Raw genomic sequence first — 18,976 nt, forward strand, 5'->3', positions numbered from 1 at the left:
TTTCACAGTGAGATCAAAATCCTGGAGGCTGGAGTTGCTGTTGACAGACAATCATTCTATGTTTGCTGGGAATAGTTGCAGCAAACTTTGTTTGGAAGTGCAGTAATGTACTTGGAGATTTTTGTTTTGGAGGAAAGGGAAGGTGGGACTGTGTACAGCTCTTGTAAAGATGGGACTTGAGTGCAGGTATGAATATACATCCACTGTGTTTACTGATGCAGAGAAAATCTCTAATGTTGTGTTTTTCATTGCAGAGGAGGAAGAAGAGGAAAATATGGAGTACATAGTCATTGATCAATTCCAGCAGAAATTTGGTCCCGCTGTGAGTAATAACAATGATAATATTCGGGCTATGTCTAGATTACAAAGTTAAATCAACGTAAGTTACGTCAACCATCATCCACCGCTCTAATTCTACTGCTTTTGCAGTCCACACAATGCTCGTTGTGATGGCGGAGCACATCCATATTTGGCACTCTTGCATCGACAGACAGCAGTGCACCGTGGGTAGATATCCCACTGTGCAACTCGCCACCATCTGCCGCTGGGTGTTCTGGGAAGGGTTTGCAGTCCCGCGTGGGGGCAGGTTCACAGTCCCATGATGCAGTTTTCTCCATCCCATTATTCCATGGGCTTCCAACTATATTTTGCACCACTTTTCAACAGCCACTGTAAACTGCTTGCCTGCCATCTCTGTCCCAAAGCATGGATCTTATACTGCTCTCCAGTATTGTGATGAGCGTTATGAACACAGGTTTCAGAGTAACAGCCGTGTTAGTCTGTATTCGCAAAAAGAAAAGGAGTACTTGTGGCACTTTAGAGACTAACCAGTTTTATACGGCTAAATGCAGTGCCTTGCATAATGACAGGTTTCAGAGGTTAGTCTCTAAGGTGCCACAAGTACTCCTTTTCTTCTTGTTATGAACACAGTATTTCATGAGCTGCAAATCTGATGATGACTCCTGCTCTATGTCATGGAAAGAAACAATTCAAGATTGCTTTTTGCATTCATGGAGCAGCTGCACATGGTGGACCATTGGTTCTGGGCACAGGAAACAAGCACTGAGTGGTGGGATGGCATCATGATGCGTATATGGTATGATGAGCAGTGACTGCGGACATTTTAGATGCATAAAACCACCTACCTGGAACTGTGTGCGGAGCTCACCCCTGCCTTTTGGCACAAGAAGACCAAAATGAGAGCTGCCCTAACAGTGAAGACACAAGTGGTGATCGCGGTGTGGAAGCTGGCAACTCTGCACTGCTACCGTTCAGTCACAAATCAGTTTGGAGTTGGGAAGTCCACTGTGGGGGGTTGTAGTGATGCAAGTGTGCAGAGCCCTTAATTACCTCCTGCTATGAAGGACTGTGAGTGGGAAATAGTGAATGGCTTTGCAGCAATGGGATTCCCGAACTGAAGCAGGGTGATAAATGGCATGCACATCCCCATTTTGGCGCCAGACCACCTTGCGACAGAGTACATCCACAGAAAGGGCTACTTTTCTATGGTTTTACAATCTCTGGTGGATCACTAGGGTCGTTTCACCGACGTCAAGGTGGAATGGCCAGGGAAGGAGCATCGAGATGGATCATCAGTCTGCTGATTTTGAGTAGCCAGATACTAAGGCTGTTAGAGGGGTTCAACAGGGGGCTATATGAATCAGGGAGGCTTTGAAGGAACATTTTGACAATGAGCCCCAGTAATATGTCTCTCTGTAATGCATTTAGCCAAGAATTGTTTTCTTGTACTGTATTATGAACCTTGTAATGATTGCTGTGTGCGCATTAATTTTACAATGCAAATGCACCAGTTGCCACTGGGTATGAATTTCAGCAGCAACCACCGTTTGTAGGAAACAAATGAAGATTCCATATCTTTCTATAAATACATTGTTATTCAACAGCGATACAAACATTTATTTGTTCTGCAAGGGACATGAAAATGAAGAGTACATTTTCAAATGAGGTTCTCACAATTGGGTATATGTCCAGCTGTCATTGTGATACATGTCCTTCGGGGCGGAGTGCATGGGGTACTGAGACGGCCCAGGAACATGCAAGGAGTGTGTGTGGGGAGGGCATGGAAGGCAGTTTTGTATGGGCTGCAGGTGGAGGCAAGCATGGATATGTTCTGTCTGCAGTTCAGTCAGGGACCTCAGCATGTCTGTTTGGTCCTGTAGCAGCTGTATCATCTGCTCCTGTCCCTGTTTCCTCTCCTGGCTATCCATAAGCATTTTCTCATTGATATCCTCTCTTTATGCCCTCTGCTCACAATCCGAAGTATCTGAGGATTGCTGCACCTCCTGGAACATGTCTTCCTTATTCCTCCTGTTTCATTTCCTAATCTGACAGAGCCGCTCAGCCGGTGTGCAGGAGGAGACTGTCAAGGGCACATCTGCAGAACCTAAAGAATAGGCAGAGGAACTATTGTGAGTGCATTCACAGCCTTGATTCAAACTAGTTAGAAACACCACATTCTCACTTCCCCTTTGCAGGCACACAGCACAGTGGAAGCCCCAGGCATGGGGAGTTCAGCCTTTGGGGGGAAGGGGCAAGATGGGACTAAGGGTGGGGGGCTTCAGAGCAAAATCACTAGAAGCGCCTAGGGCCACTATTCTGAATACTGGCACCATTTCCCACAGGCGGGGGAGATAGCAGCTGTTATCTTGCCCCTGAGGGTAACCGAGAATGCAAGGTGGCAGCTCCTGCTTACGTGTGGCTGCAGACCTGGTCCGTATGCTGCTTGCCTCTGTGTCGCTTTGTTGCCTGCAGAAATAATTGCCTATTGGTACAGCAAAGTTTCCTATAGCGGGGGGTGGAAAACAAAGTAGCCCTCCCAAGCAATTTTTGGCAAAGGATTGCAGAGAACCTACAAGTAAGTTTCCTAGAGATCTCTATGGATGATTCCTGGGACATCCTGGTGGGCATCAAGAAATTTGTCTGCAGGACCCCCTCTGCCTAGGTGCACAGGGGAATGAGAAGCATATACTGTGCCTGTGTTGGTTATTTCAGTCCCTCTTCTACCCTGATTAAAAAAGCAGAGTTCTACTTCTTGTCTCCCTGCAGTATCAAAGAACAAAGAGTATTTTCCAGAGCTCCCCTTTCTTGCATCATGCGCGCCACAGCCAGAGTGCTGGGACTGGCTAGACACCTCTGGAGTTAAGAAGAGGTCCTGGCTCACCATGCCACCGGACGTCCTTGTCACCTGTCCCAACTCCACTTCCTCTTCCATCACATCTTCTTTGGGGTTGACTCCACTGACCACTGTCTCCAGCCCCCATAAAGTATCCATGGGGCTTTTGGCCTTGGAGGTTGGATAGTAGTCGCCGAGGGTGGTGTACAGCTCCTTGAAGAAGCAGCAGACCAACGATTGGCCTCCCTTGCCTTCTGGTATGCCTGCCTCAGCTCCTTGATCTTGGCATGGCACTGCTGCGTGTCCCTATTGTGCCCCTTCTTCTCCATGCCATGAGCTATCTACCCATAGATATCAAAGTTCCTATGGCTGAAGTGGATCTGTGACTGCACAGCTTCCTCACGCCACAGACCCAGCAGATCCAACAACTCCAGTGTACTTCAGGCAGGAGCGCATTTTGCTGCAGGAAGCCAGCATGGTCAGCTGGGCAAATGCTATGTGAGCTCTCCATGCTGAGCAAACAGGAAGAGGAATTTCAAAAATTCCTGGGGCTTTAAAGGAGATGGGGCACATGCCTGTGTACCTGGCTGCAGGGCAGCAGAGTTCGAACTGGTGGCCAGAGTGGTCACAATGGGCTTTGTGGGATACCTCCTGGAGGCCACTTAGGGTGACATAAGCAATGCAGTGTCTACACTGACGCTGTGTCTGTCTGCCTTATGTTGACTTAACTTTGTAGTGTAGACATGGCCTTAGAGTGATGACCTGAGACCCTGTCTTAGTCCAACAGATTTTGTTATGCAAGATCTTGAGCAGTTCTCCATGAGATCTTGTTCTGGAGTACACTTTACAGCTGGTGTTACCTAACTCCTATGGAGATGTGGTAACCACTATTTGTCTGAGCAAAGTGGCAATGATCTCTTTCATAACCACCAATGACTTCTTACACCAGCATAACAATGATGCAGAAAGGTGTGTGCACATGTATCAAATGGGGTGGGGGGAGTTCTGTGCATGTTGGGGTTTGCTATCTTTGTGAAGTCTACCAAATATGGGGATCTGTGTCTATTTTTTTTGTGTGTGATTTATATCAATTGTGCATAGCGGTTGTGCAAGGGGCCATGTGTATATGGGGGTCTGTCAATCACTGGGGGTCAGAATTCAATGGATGTGTTTTGTAGGAATTAAAATTAAATGGTCTGTGTTGTGTGGAGCCTCAGAATTACTTGGTGTTGGGTGACAGAATCAGTTGGTCTGTCTTTTCAGTGGTGTGTGGGGCTTTTGCAAGTTACCACCACTTTCTTTTTTTTTCCTTCCCCAATCTGCCCCGGATCTGGAAACTGGCTTTGCTGCTGTAGATTCAACAGGAGGCTTAAGTACCTGGTGGTGAGAGGGTTCTGTCATAGCACCCTTTGAACTAATGGCAGGTTCATGATTAAAAGCCTTATTTGGGGGAAATGATCTTGTCCCCTGTGTTTGTATAACATAAACAGTTATTGTTTTTACATGGAAGTAGGACCTGCGAGGGACTGGGGCCCCATTGTGCTAGGCCTTGTACACACACATAGCAAAAAGATGATCCCTGCCCCAGAGAGCTAATCTAAGCATTGTTTGAAAAGGAAGATGTGAGATTTTTTTTCCTTCTAAAAAACGATAATGTTGGCCTTTGCTGCTGTGAATGGCCTATGCTCTGAGACTTGCTTTATTATAAGAATGCTATAATGGTCCAGACCCTTTTTCCTTCAGTGCCCCAACTGAGCCTCTCTTTCTTTTTCTGATTTTTAGTACTGCAAAAGATATTGACAGAACTTGACAGTGGTTAGGCTGCTGGTGTACTGAGACCACTGCCAGTCATGCTGACCAATACTGTGTCATTGTTTTCTTGTATTCTACCATCTGTTTGTCTGAATCCATTTTGCCTTATACTTAAATTGTAAGCTCTTTGAGGCAGGGACCATCTTTTTTTGTTCTGTTTTTGTACAGCACCTAGCACAGTGGGATCTTGGCCAGTGCGTGGGCTCCTCGATGCTACAATAATATTAATAATAATATGTACAGCTTTAGAGGATGAACTCCTTTTAATCCATGGGCAGTGGGTATCAAAGGCTGGGGGAGGCTGAGCTTCCACAAACAGCCCTGCGTGGCCCAATCACGCTCTACCCCCAGGCCCCCTCCTGCTTCCCGGCACTCTGCAGCTCTTCCCCTGTGGCCAGGACCCTGGGCTGGGGCTGGGGCTAATGTGGGCTGGCCTGTGGCAGCTGGATCCGGTGCTCACGACGCTTGCCCTACACTCTGGAGGGGATGATCTGGGTTCCAGCAGGGGAAGGTGGGTGATAGGGGCGGGCCGGGGGCTAACCTCTCTGAGCCCGTGGTTCACCCACCACCCATATTTTAATTCATGGAAAGAGGTAAAGTACAGGGAGCAAGCTTATCCATACTGTCTCAACAGTATGCCTCAAACCTCCTCTAGTGGTGAAAGAGTTGTTCATTATCCGTGTGCCATACAGTCCTGGAGCTCTCTTCCTAGACTATCACTGAAGGCACTGATTATAGTATATGTTGTGCTTTATATGGCTATCTTCCAGTAATTGGACTGAAACCTCCAGTGTATTTCTCACAGGCCACTGAACATCTGTCAGATGCAAATTACTTTTGGTCACTAATGACTTCTGTTGAAAGACTCCCTGTTTTTATGATCAGACTCCCAAGGCATCCAATTTGTATATTCCTTTCCTTCTTCTTCTCACTAGATGCTGCACATCAAAAAACAGTGTGTTTTTGGTGTGGCAGCAGAGGGTGTTAATCTGTGTCGTCATGGAAGACTCTGCTGGCTTCAGGTAAGGGGCAGTTAAAGAAAGAGAGAATGTTTTTTTTCAAGGTGTTCCACTGTTAAGAGGGCATAATCTGGGGAAAAACTTGGGCTAGGTCTACACTTAAAAAATATACCTGTATAACCCACATAGTTAAGCTGGTGAAAGCCATTTTATAGAAGCGATTATACTGATATAAAGTGTTTCATATCAGTATCACTTATTTTACTTTGCTGAACCAGAAGAAGCTATAACAATATAAGCAATTTGATATAACTGCATCTACACTAGGAGAATTTTGCTGCTTTAACTATGCTAGCAGCAAAACTCTTATATGTAGAAAAGGCCTTGATGATGATCGATCTTGAAACAGGTCAGAATATGGGAAGATTAGCTTAAAAGCATGAGTCCAGAGATGTTTAGATTCATGATAGTAAGGCCTTATCTAAATTAAAAGTTTCATTGGTTTAACTTTCAAGGTTTAAAAAACAATTTATTTAAATGTGTCCAAAGCCTGTGTAGATGCTCTTAATTCAATTTTAAATCTGGTTTATGTAAAATTAAGTGTCCACACAGGGTTTGAATGAGTTTAATTAAATTGGTTTAAAATAACACCTTTAGTTAAGCCAGGGCAACTTTGAATATGAGCAAGGCCAAGTCTTGTATCAAAGTCTGGTGGCAGAAGACAGGAGACAGTGTTTTCATTTTAACCCTTGCAGTGAAAGGGGAGTCAATGAATGGAAAAGTTCAGGGGGGGCTGTTGTTTGCTTTGTCTATATCCAGTGAAGGAAGTGGGGAAATGGAAGGTTGTTTTTAATTCAAGCATTGTGGATAGGATTTCTGATATGCATGTTCTGAAAATGCCCATTATGTAACTACAGACAACAAGCTACTGAGTTTAATCCCTTATGGCAAACTAGTCTGCGAGTATCTGTTTGAAAACAGCAGGGATTTTCTCCAGATTAATATTAATAAAACTGTAAACCTGCTGTCCTCAAGATACATTGAGGACATTCTTTGACAAAGCTGGGTAACAGCAGACCTCCCCCTTCTTTTATATCCCTCTCTGGCCTCCCCACTTGCAAATAAATTGGGATTGGTTTGTTTTAGGTAGCCACGAGGAGTCGGGTTTTTTTATTTGATATTTTCCTTCTGGGGCCTCGAGTTTTCAAAAATGGACTGCAAATGGTGCTGGAAGACAAGAACATTTTGAAAGTAAGTGTTCAGAAGGGTGGCAGGGCATGTGTGAAATGGTTGAGCCACATCAGTAAGAAATTGCAATTGGATATTGAATCGACAGCCAGGTTCCAGCATCTTTCTTTGGTTCTTCAGGTCATCCATGACTGCCGTTTGATCTCAGACTGCCTCTCACACCAGTATGGAGTCATTCTTTCCAACGTGTTTGATACACAGGTACCCTGCTGACCAGTTTGGTTTGTAACCTGAGAATAATTTCAGCGAGAGAAAAGCTTATTGGCTTGGTGTAAGGGTTTCTCCTGACTAGGATACAAGCATTTTGCTTCGAATGTACTAGCTGTCACATTCTAACGAACACACTCTGAAACTCCAGTACAGGCAAGGCAAGCTGTATATATGTGTGAACAGATGGTCAAAAGCTTCAATTTGACCAGCCAGCTTGTGCTAAAGCATAGCTTGCCTTGTCTAAATTGGAATTTTTGAATGTGTTAGCTAAAGTTCTGAGTCCTCCCCTGACCTTTTTATCCTAGTCAAGATAAATCTTAACCTACGAAAAAGGTGTTTGTTTGAGCGCTGGTTTAAAAATATGTTAGCAACTAGTGTAGACAGGTCTTAACACCTTTAAAGATATGTTAGTTGATCATGATCAACCTTGGTGGGAGCTTGAGGCTTACTCCCACTTACATGAAGGCCAGATTGGCCCCTGGATAAAGTCAGTGTAAATCTATTTTTACTCTTTCCATCCCTGTTACAAGTGCAGAAACAGAGTGAATGAGTTAGACCACACATGTCTACTGCTGATGCAGCTCCACAAATGCTAGCAACAGTGAGAGTGATAGAATAGACCAGGCAGTGGTAAAAGCATCTGGTTCCATAGTTGCTAGCTGTGATAGAGGTGCATCAGTACTATGCATGAGGCTTGTCTTGACTACTAAGTGCTATTGTGTTGGAACTTGATAGTGAAGAAATGAGTTAACCAGCACATGCCAACTATGACTCCACTCAGTGTAGACAGGGACAAATTGTTGTTTGGCTAGTCATTGTGCTAAGCATGACTTGTGAAAAGACATAGTCAGCATAGTGTTACTTGTCTCAACTCTTGAAATCGTAGTCTAGCAGGATAATTTTTCTTAGTGTATGCAAGGCTTCTCTCCTAACCCATCCCAAAACGTATTTTATTAAATGACTTTTGGAGCAGATGGATGAACTGTTGTTCAGAGTCACCACCAGCAGCCAAATATCAATCAGAATCACCAAGCCAGTGATAGGTTTTGTCTGTACAAGCAAATTTTTGCAAAACATTTCCTTCAGTACCCACCATCAGATAACCTTCCATGCTAGAGCAGGTTTTCTGGCTCCTGCATGGTTAACTGACACATTGCAGATGGCTCTGCAAATTGTTTTCTACATAGTAAGTGCCTGGTCTAGGCAGGCAAGTTGCATTGGTATAACTCCTCTTATTTTGGTGGGAACTAATATGCTCATATACTCCCTCCCTCCCCCATTGATAGATCTCTTGTCTGATTCATAATCAGTCCAGCTCTGTCTTGGTGGGAGGTAAATTGGTTTAGTGGCAGAGCAGATGCATTCCACTTCCAGTATATCTAAACTGATGCAAACAGTCCTTCCACTGCTGTCTCAGTGCACCAGTCACTGAAGAATCAACCTGTTTTCCTTTCTGCACTCCATTGCACTGGAGTCAGAGTGCCCAGAAGTCACCACATCTTAGTGCAGGCAAACCCATAGATCTCATTTATGAGTCACTTTATAGCAAGCAAATACCAGTTCTTAAAGAGCAACAACTTTTCAGAGGAAAATTCAAAAGATGTATCAGTATGCCTCACTCAGTGGCATGGTCCCGCTGTTACTAACAGCTGTGCAGATATTAGGAACAATGAAATTATTTGTTTAAAAAAAGAATCTCCAGTGTAGATACAGCCAAGTCTGCCTGGCTTGTCAAAAATATTTTATTTACCTTCTACCTGTGAGACAATTGTTGTGGTAACTGCCCAATCAGGTGCTATTAGTTAGGTGATATAACATTCAATGCAGCCTCTTTGTGCTATGTGTGGCTTTTAATGTACTTTCGTGAAAGTATTGATTCTGTAGCTTTACTACTGTGTTATAATACTGAAGCTTATCGTTTTTGTGTATAAATTTGTTTCATCATATTTTTCCTCATTTTTGGGCATGGCTACACTGGAAACTTCAAAGCGCTGTCGCGGGAGCTGAAGTGCGAGTGTGGTCGCACTCGCACGCCAGGAGAGAGCTCTCCCAGCGCTCCTGGTAATCCACCTCCATGAGGGGATTAGCTCCAAGTGATCGGAGCCTGTTTACACTAGCGCTTTAAAGCGCTCTGGCTTGCTGCCCTCAGGGTGATTTTTCGCACCTCTGAGCCAGCAAGTTAGAGCGCTATAAAATATAAGTGTAGTCAAGCCCTTTGTGTCAGTAGTTTAATAATTTAAGAAACAACAAGTTTAGTGAGAAAGGAAGGAATCTAACGGGAACTCTCCTTAAACATAACTGTAACATTTTAAAGGGAGTGGGCAGAAAACTCTTAGCTCTGAGATTGTACACAGCTGAAATAAGGATTAATTTGATGGCAGCAAACTTATCTAGAGGATGTGTTAAGAGTGGCCCAGGATAGACAGGGATGGCGGAGCCTTGTTCATGCCCTAAGCGACATTTGAAGGCATGGAAAGATTATGATTTGGAAATTTTATTTTTAATTTACTCTCCAGTAACAAACTTCTATATTCTTTGCTTTTAGGGCCAACAGATGCTGATCATGACATACTGATCCCTTTCATATTCCCTCTGCAGGTTGCTGATGTCCTGCATTTCTCCAGTATAACAGGTGGGTTCCTTCCACATCGGATCAGTTCCCTACAGGAGTGCTTGATGCGACACCTCAAGATGTCCCCCAGAAAGGTGTCCTTCCTGGTGTACAGGCAGCAGGCTGTTCAAGTGAGTGGCTCAGCTAGTTCAATACCAGTCATTGTCTCTAAGGAGACAATCAGGAACTGTACATTGCCCCTTTTAAATGTTTGTCTATCATGATTGTCGGTTGGAGAAGTAGCTTGATGGTAGGAAACTCAGATTAATTGGTGCAGTTTGGAATTGTAACTGAGGGAGTTTGACTCTACTTGGTATTATCCAGGCAATCTCTGTAACCACCTAGGAAGCACATTAGACGACTGGTGCCACCCCATGCTCAGGGTCACCAGCTAAAGGGGAGGACATGTGACCTCCCTATATGACTCCTCCCTGCCCCACCCCCAGCCAGGGGCCCCTGCGCTCTCCATGGCCCCTTCCCACCCCATGTTACCTGGGTGGAGGTCTCTGTCCTCCTGTTGCGCCGGCTCCCCCTGCCATGTTTGGTTGCTTTCCCTAGCAGCCAGGCCCTGGAGCCACTCCCAGATTCTGCCCAGTACAGCACAGCAGCTGCCTGGGAGAGTCAGCGGACTGCCTCCCGCCCAGGCTTGGCTTCCGGGACAGCAGTTGAGTGAGTTGGAGCCCCCCCAACATGCTCTGTGCGCAGCAGTAGCTGGCTGCGAGAGAGCTTGTCTGGGGAGGGGGCAGCAGCAGCCTGCTCTCTGCTCAGGCTTGACTTCTGGGGACACGAGACGACTCTGAGCATACCCGGGGCGGGGAGGGAGGAAGGCGCTCTGGGTCACTTGGCCACTGTCTCCAGAAGCTGAACCTGGGTGGAGGGCAGCCTGCTGCTGCCACAGCCAGGTGCTCTCCCAGCTGCACCAGGCAGCATCCAAGGCAGCGTGGCTAGAAGAGGCTCTGGCCCTGACTCCGCCTCTTCTCTTCCAGCTCTGGCCCTGCTCCTTCTTCTCTCTGCCCGGGGCCGGGCCGACTGCTGGAGAGGCACTTGACCCTGCTGGAGGGGCACTTGACCTTTTGTGCCCCTCTCATGAGTCCCCTCAACAGCAGGTTCAAGCTTCACTTGCCATCAGTGCTCATAATTGTATTTTCTAAAAGGTAATTTTGAAATTATGATTTATAATAATATATAATAAAAAAACTACAAACCATGAAGAGACATGAAGCTCTTAGATAATGTAGGGTATGTCTAGATTGGAATAGTTAAACTGGCAAAACTTTTGTGCATAGAGAAGGCCTTAGAGGGTGCTACTGCAATGGTATAGCTAGTGTGTGCTTCAACAGCCCTGGGAATATTATGAGCATCTGGAAATACAGTGTGAGCAGATGAGAAAAGGAAGCACATGAGCAAAAGTTGCTCTTAAAAATTTTGCTAGGTTAATAACTGGATTTTTTCATTTATATTTGGGACATGCAGGAGACCCCTGATATATGGTTTGTGAGACCTCTTCCACCTTCGCTGCTGAAAGTGTTGGCTCTGGAAACCGTTTACCTTCTACCTCTCCGCTTGTGGCTAATGGATGAGATGATGTCTGACTTAACAACCTTGGTGGATGGATACTTAAATGCATATCGGGAGGGGTCTGCAGATCTGCTGGGGAGCACAGAGGTAGACACATTCTTGCTTGCAGAGAGCCTGTCAGACACATCCCAGAATTCCTTGCAGTGGCTCCTGTGATACTTGAAGGAATGTGGAAGCATCCATCTTGAAATATCCATCAATGGCTATTAGCCAGGATGGGGAGGGATGGTGTCCCTAGCCTCTGTTTGCCAGAAGCTGGGAATGGGCGACAGGGGATGGATCACTTGATGATTACCTGTTCTGTTCATTCCGTCTGGGGCACCTGGCATTGGCCACAGTCGGAAAACAGGATACTGGGTTAGATGGACCTTTGGTCTGATCCAGTATGGCCATTCTTATGTTCTTATGAAAGTGGTTCTGGATTGTTATTGCAAGACTCCTGATATCAGGAGGAAAGAACTGTAACACAAACCAGAATCAGCAGGGATGCTCAAAGGGCTGCTGACTTCAGGGAAAGAAGTTGCAATGCTTTTCAAAATGATCTTGCTACTCTCTGTGCGTACATTCTGGTGCATATATTCCTAGGCATCTGCGTTCCCTCTCCTGTCACTACATTCACTAGCACCTCCATAACCCTCTCTGTAACAATTCTCTTAGACGCATTCTCCAATTTGGTTTCCCTTCATAAAAGCCCACCCATAGGCCTCAATCTTGTAAACATTTATGTGCATATAGTTAAACATATCTATGAACCGTCCCATTGAATGGGACTCCACACATGAATAATTAAGCACCTGCATAAGTGTTTGCAGCATCAGGGTCTTCATTAGTATTTTATCCCTGGTTTACAGTACTAAAGGTCTGAGTTACCATCAGCACAAATGTCAGTAGAAACCATGTAATTTGGGCCTGGGATCAAAGGTTTAAAAAATGTTAGTCTTGGATATGTGAGTATTTTTTAAAAGTATGCAGAATTTTTTTCTTTCAGTGTATAATTTTAGAAGCCATTGTTTTAAAAAGTATCATTATAATCTTTAAAATCTTTAATATGATTTATTTTGGCTTTTGACTTGTCCCCTGCATGAGAATCACTTTGGGTCAATGAGGTTTTTTTTTCCTTAAGCCTCATTAGAATCTCTGCATTGGATTCAATATCTGAAGGGTATGTCTGGAATTAGACTCACTGGAGAATTCAGATGATAGTGATTGGAAAGGACCTCTAATCCATCCTCTTGCATCACTGGATCGCACTTCAGCAGGATTTGGGTCTTGGAATACCTACTCTTGAGTTAATTTAATTAGCTATTACTATTGTAAATAAGAAATGAGGCTGGGATATATCCACAGAGGAAAAATGTTCTAAAATTACTGATAATATTCTTCTGCCCCACATTTAAATGGGAAACATGAGACAAGGAATAATAATGTAGCTCACTTTTAAGAAGGAGACACGATCTAAACTTTTTCTGGTCTGGCCCCAATTCAACAAAGCGCAAATTTAAATCCTATGGGACTACTCATATGCTTCATCCAGTAGATGTCACTGTTGCGTCACAGATGAAGGGGAAGAGGCCATAATAATACATTTTTTCTTGTAAAGGTGACCTGCAAAGGAAGAAAAAGGTGTCCATAGTTTTTCAGGAAAAATAGGTCTGAGGGGACCTGAATTTCTAATGTAACATACATGCCAAAAAAGGGGGTGGGGGCAAACCCAACCTTTTAGACCATTGTTATTTGTAATAAAGAAGCAAAAAAGCATAAATTTATTTTCCCCTCCCCACCAGCTCACCAAAAAAAAAAAAATGTTTGTGGGTTACTCCGATGGAGTATCCATACTAACAATGGGTCAAATCTTGGGTTATAATCCATTGACGCTATAGGATTTAGATTGGGAATTAATCTGGCTGTGTTCATTTAAAAAAATCCTTACTTATTTTTTTTTAATTGCTGTTAAAATCTAAATAGTTCTTACATTTGATGATCTATTTTTCTTCACACTATCTGTTTCCTTTTTAAAAAACTTCTCATCTGGAACAGTGAAAATAGTTGGTTTCACTTCTGTTTCTGTTTGGCATAGTCATGCCAAACCCACGAAAAACCCTCAGAAATTGGACTTGTTTTTGGCTTAGTTGTGTTGCCGGCACCCAGTGCCGAGAGGCTGAACAACAGCTTGAGTGGTTCGTTACCCGGTGTGCTACACCCAATAATCACAACGGGGTGGAGAAGCAGAAAAGTTTATTTGAAGGTTCAAAAAGGTACAGGGAGAATAAAATCTCAAATCCTGCACAACAGAGCAGGAAGTTACACAGGCTTTTATACATCCTTTTTCCCAGCATACTTATCCAATAGCAAGCTGCTCCAAGTATCCATATAGCCAGCCAATCCAGTTCCCAGCTAGTTCCCTGATTCTCTGTATCATTTGTTAAACTATACATAAAGCTGCTTTATTCAGCATTGTTCTTCCATATCTCCCCTGTTTGGCCTTGCTTAGTTTCAGGCAGTCTGACTCTGCAACATACTGTTGCAGATTCTCAGCATAACTGCTGTGTGTGCCTCCAGGCGGGGGGGCCAAGGACACTTGGGCCTAGCACGCAGAGCTGCTGCGAGTGCCTCCAGGCAGGAGGGGGTGGGGCAAGGACACAGGGGCCTAGTGCGAGGGGGCTTCATCGACACTTGTGGTCTTCCATCCCCTCGAGTTACCTAGTGGCCATGCCCCAGTGTTCCCAACAGTTGGCTTGTGAGTTGCTTGTTGGCTAGTTTTTGCCTTGTAGCTTGTTTGGCTGTTGCTTGTTGTAGCTTGTTGCTTCTTTTTTTTTGATCAGCTCCTGGCAAGCAGGGGCAAGGGGGGGAGAGAGTCGGGGTGCACAGTGGGCCCACCACAGTCCCAGACTGCATGCCGGGAGGATCTAGTTACATAGAGTGTTGGGGTTCTTAGGGATTGGTTTGTTTTGGCCTTGTTTTGAAACGGGATTAGCTTGATTTTTGGCTTATTGTGAAAGTCGGGGTGTTTATTTACTGCGTGAAAGTTGGTAACTGTGCTTTCAGCTACACTTGCACTAGCAGAGGTAATCTCAGTGTGTGGGGGAAACAACTAGATGTTCACTAGATTATGGCCTTCTGTGAAACACAAAGTTGCACCAGTTTAAGTAAAATGTGTTTAAAAACTGATTTATTTAAATCACTGCAAAATCACTGTGCAGACACTTTTGAATTGAATTAAACTTGGTTCCTTAACTAAACTAAACCAATTTAGAAGTATCTGCTATATCCTTCCCCTTTGAATGTTTGAGTGCTCTCCCCTCCCCAGTGCAAAGCCTCACTTTCCTGCTGTTTTCAGTTTTGCAGCCTGAGTAATAAAGGGAGCACAGCAGACAGCTGTGGTCCTATAAGCTCCCTTTGTGTCTATCTCCTTCTTTGCTGGGTCCAAATATATCATTCTGAGATGCAGGATTTCTGTCCCACAAGTGTCTACAGATGCCTCTGCCTGAGGAAGAAGAAACATTAAGCAAATAATACTATGAAAAAAGGGGAAAAGTTTATCTAGAGGCTCAAGGTGGCAGACTGCTGATTTTGCTGCTGGGACAGTGTGAACCAGCCAGCTAGAGAGGGGGAATTGGCAATTAAAAGCAGAACAAAGGAAGAGGTTGCTGCCTGGAGCTCCTGCAAACAAAGCAGTGAGGGGAAAGCAAGCTGCCATATTGATTGACCACATGCAAGCGGCTGGCAAGCAGTTTAAACCTGCACTGAGGGTCTATAGCCAGCAGAGGGAGGCCACATACAGGCAAAGAAAGAAGTCTGCAGAAGGAATACAGATAGTGCACTAAAAGGAGTTTCTCTGTGGAACTAAAGGTGTTCAGGAAGGTGAAGTCCAACAAGAGAACAAAGAAATGGCAACTTTTGTGGGCATTGCTGGTGAATTTGGTGACAATCCAAATCATGAATGGTGTTGTACCTCAAATGTTTTGAGCAATTTGTAATCTACAACACCATTCCAAATGAACGAGTTTCAACCTTCCTGACAGTGATGGGTCTGAAGGCATATAGACTGCTATTATCTCCAACTGTGACCGAAACTGTTACATCCACAGCATTTTTCTTCTACCACATCAATGATAGCAGAACATTACTGGTTCCATCAGGGAAGTGGAGAGTTGGTAACATAATTTGTTGCTGCTCTAAGGAAGTTATTTGTGCATTGTCAGCTTGGGTAGACATTAAGTGATGCCCTGATTGATCAGTTATTCTCTGGATTAAGCAGTGACCTGGTTTGGAAGAAGTTACTGATTGTATCAGTGCTTACATTCAAGAAGGCTGTTGAAGTATCAATTACAATGGAAACTGCAGTGAAGTAGTCTCTGGAATTTAGTGTGAACCAAGATGTTCATCTCATGAATTAGTGAGACAGAAGACTACAGGAACTGAAACAATTTCTGTGTGGCCATTGTGCCCAAACTACGCACACTGAGAAGGATTGCTGGCCATGCCAGTTTATTTGCAGAAAGTGCCAGAAGAAAAGAGACATTGCCATGACCTGTTGCTCAGCTCAGCAACCAACACAGAGTAACCATCCATCCAAGAAGACACCTATGAAGAGTGAACCTAAGAAAAGATGGAATTTGGGAATTCATAATGTGGAAAAAGATTAGCTCTAGTGACAGTGACCGAGACCTAGCATTACATGTGTTATCAGAAGCTGGAGTCAGCGATGGCATCTGGGTCATACCTTTGATCAAAGGAGTTCATACAAGAATGGAGCATGATATTGGAGCTGCCATCTCACTGATTTCTGTATTTACCTATCACCAGACTTTGTCACTAGTTCCTCTGGAATAAACTTACACAGTTCTGAAGACTTATACTGGAGAAAAGTTTGGTCCCAAAAGGGATACTCCAAGTGAAGTTTCAACTAGGTGGACAATCAGTTGTTTTACACTTACAATATGTGATTGAAGGAAAGTATCCACAATTATTTGGTAGATCTTGGCTTGAGACACACTCAATGTGAGTTGGACTGAGATCAAGGCGATCATGAAAGCATCTCAAAATCTTCAGGAAATACTTGACAGACATTCTAAAGTTTTTGAAAAAGAACTTGTACAGATGAGCAACAAGTCAGTGAAGCTCACTGTTAAGTGTGAGAGCCAGCCAAAATATTGCCAGTGCAGAGTTGTGCCTTATGCTCTGAAGCCTCTGGTGGAGGCTAATTTGGACCGTTGAGTGAACATTGGCATCTTGTCACTGGTTTCACACAGTGAGTGGGCTACACCCATTATACCAGTGATCAAGAAGGATGGCTAAGGTCAAATTTGTGGAGATTTCAAAGTGATGCTGAATCCAGCTTTATGTGGAGACCAGTATCCACTACCTCCTATTGAAGATTTGTTTGCTACTCTTAGTGGAAGATGTTGTTTCAATAATTTGGATTTGCTCAACGCATAGGTTGCAAATAATAGCAAATAATAGCAAATAATCTCTACAAATAGAGATTGATGCAGCGTCTCACAATCAACACACATAAAGGTTTATTTTGTTACAACAAGTGGTTTTCTGGTATCACATCAAAACCTGCCCTGTTCCAGAAAGCCATGGATGAGATCCTGAAGGGACTGAATGGCATACAGTGTTATTTGGACAATGTCCTTGTTACAGGAAATGATCAAGAGTGCTTTTTTCAATTTATATTTGGCAACATTTTCTTTTGCATTCAGACCTGTCACAGTCTTTTTTGTAGAGACACAGGAAACCATGGCAGTCACTTCTAGAACAGATCACTGCAATGTGCTCTGTACAACTACTCCTGAGAACTACTTAGAAGGTTCATCTGGTACAGAATGACTGCCTATTTACTTCTCATTGGAAGGATGCTATGCTTGTGTTCCACAGATTGCACTGGCTTCGAGTTTGTTTCCGAGTGACCTAGCCCTAAATGTTTAGGTCCTGGCTTCCCGTCTCCCTGTAGGATACCTCAGCACTTAAGATGCTAGACACACATCCTCCTGGTCAAACAGGACAGGGCTAGTGACAGGACATTTTCAGTTAAAAGCGTTTTACACTAGAATTTACTACCACCACCATTCTGATCCAGCGGAGCCAAACCATTGACCTTCAGGCAAGCTAGGAGGCTTATCTATTTCTCTAGGCCTTTATGAGGGGGTGGTTAAGTGGGTGAGAGTGGATTGGAAGGAGAAAAGTTGTGGTCCTAAAGGGCTGGGTAGGTATTAATGTGACATTCTTTAATATGTATGTTTATGTTATGTAGGCACTTAGAGCAATGAATAGGGGATTTAACAATACATACATAAAGTCTCTAAGCCAAGACCACATGTCTGGGTTGCAAATGCTGTAGGGGAATTAAAAAAAAACAACTACTTCCATTGGAATTTAAATAACCAGAACATATCATGAGCATTTTTTAGATTGTTCTTACAAAAAATCTTATTTTTATAAGCCTAGATTTTTGGAGTCAATCTGATTTGACCTGTCCCTTTCAAAGGTGACATGTTAAAGGATTTTTTAAAAATTATTTTGCATTTTTCTTGCCACTTTATGATGCATAAGGATGGCCTGAAACTGCTTGCTTCAGATGTAACCAGTATTGGGGATGGTCTTCTCTAATTTAGCTGAAGGACCTGCTTGCTGTCTCTAAGCACGTTAGTGAACTTTTTGCACCTTAATTGAAAGGGTGGAGGTGTGAATATTTAGCAAAGATATCCTCCGTCCAGAATGCTAAGTTTACTTTTGTGACAATGTAGCCCTCTGTCCACACCCTACACACTATTATAATAAATGTTGAACAAACTATGCCTTGAGAGGTATCACCTAAAAACTCATAATTTGCTGGTCAGTGTTGTCCTGATAAAATGTGTGGCAATATTGTATGTGAAGTTATAATATTTCTCTGTATAATGTTGTTAACACATGTTCCAAACCACAGCAGAAGTTGGCAAACAGGTCTGTCTCAAACAAAGGAATGTGTGTGCTACTTAATTTGCATTTAAGTAGTAAACAGAGTCATCAAGCAGGAAGGGTAGACAAAGAAACTCCAAACAGGTGAGGAAAAGCAGCAGGGAACATCCTTCTCTGTAGACTTTTTGTCTCCAGAATCTCAGCTGGAAATGGTTTCCAAGAGGGGGACTGACAATATAAAAAGGAGAGACAGACACCCGAACGCACCCCTCCTCTCTGTCCATCAATTCATGTTCCAGAGGTGACAAAGAAGCACCTATTGAACTGGAAAAGGGGTCCTGGCCTAAGCAGTTTGGTCAGTAAGACTGCTGAGAGTATGTGGTGAGAAAAACTTTGCTTTGAATTTAACATAGTTTATGTTAAGCACCAGTTCACTTTACCTTTATTTTTCTTGTAACCGTTTCTGACTTTTATGCCTCATTACTTGCACTCACTTAAAATCTCACTTTGTAGTTAATA

General features: G+C 43.8%; 1 protein-coding gene across 13 annotated transcripts in view; it reads left to right on the top strand.

The window, feature by feature from the left end:
- EXD1 (exonuclease 3'-5' domain containing 1) overlaps positions 1-18,976 on the top strand; it is a 35,285-nt gene that overhangs the window by 12,279 nt on the left and 4,030 nt on the right. For 10 of the 13 annotated variants that reach the window (XM_073348721.2, XM_078853334.1, XM_073348717.2 and 7 more), the window contains 5 exons: positions 255-322; positions 5,881-5,967; positions 7,051-7,353; positions 9,961-10,104; positions 11,447-11,638. In XM_073348721.2, coding sequence (XP_073204822.1) covers positions 255-322; positions 5,881-5,967; positions 7,051-7,353; positions 9,961-10,104; positions 11,447-11,638 — 794 coding nt within the window. The remainder of the gene's footprint in view (positions 1-254; positions 323-5,880; positions 5,968-7,050; positions 7,354-9,960; positions 10,105-11,446; positions 11,639-18,976) is intronic. The other 3 variants (XM_073348716.2, XM_073348720.2, XM_073348725.2) reach the window with 3 other exon arrangements.

This window comes from Lepidochelys kempii, chromosome 6 (assembly GCF_965140285.1).
Source record: "Lepidochelys kempii isolate rLepKem1 chromosome 6, rLepKem1.hap1, whole genome shotgun sequence".
NCBI lineage: Eukaryota > Metazoa > Chordata > Testudines > Cheloniidae > Lepidochelys > Lepidochelys kempii.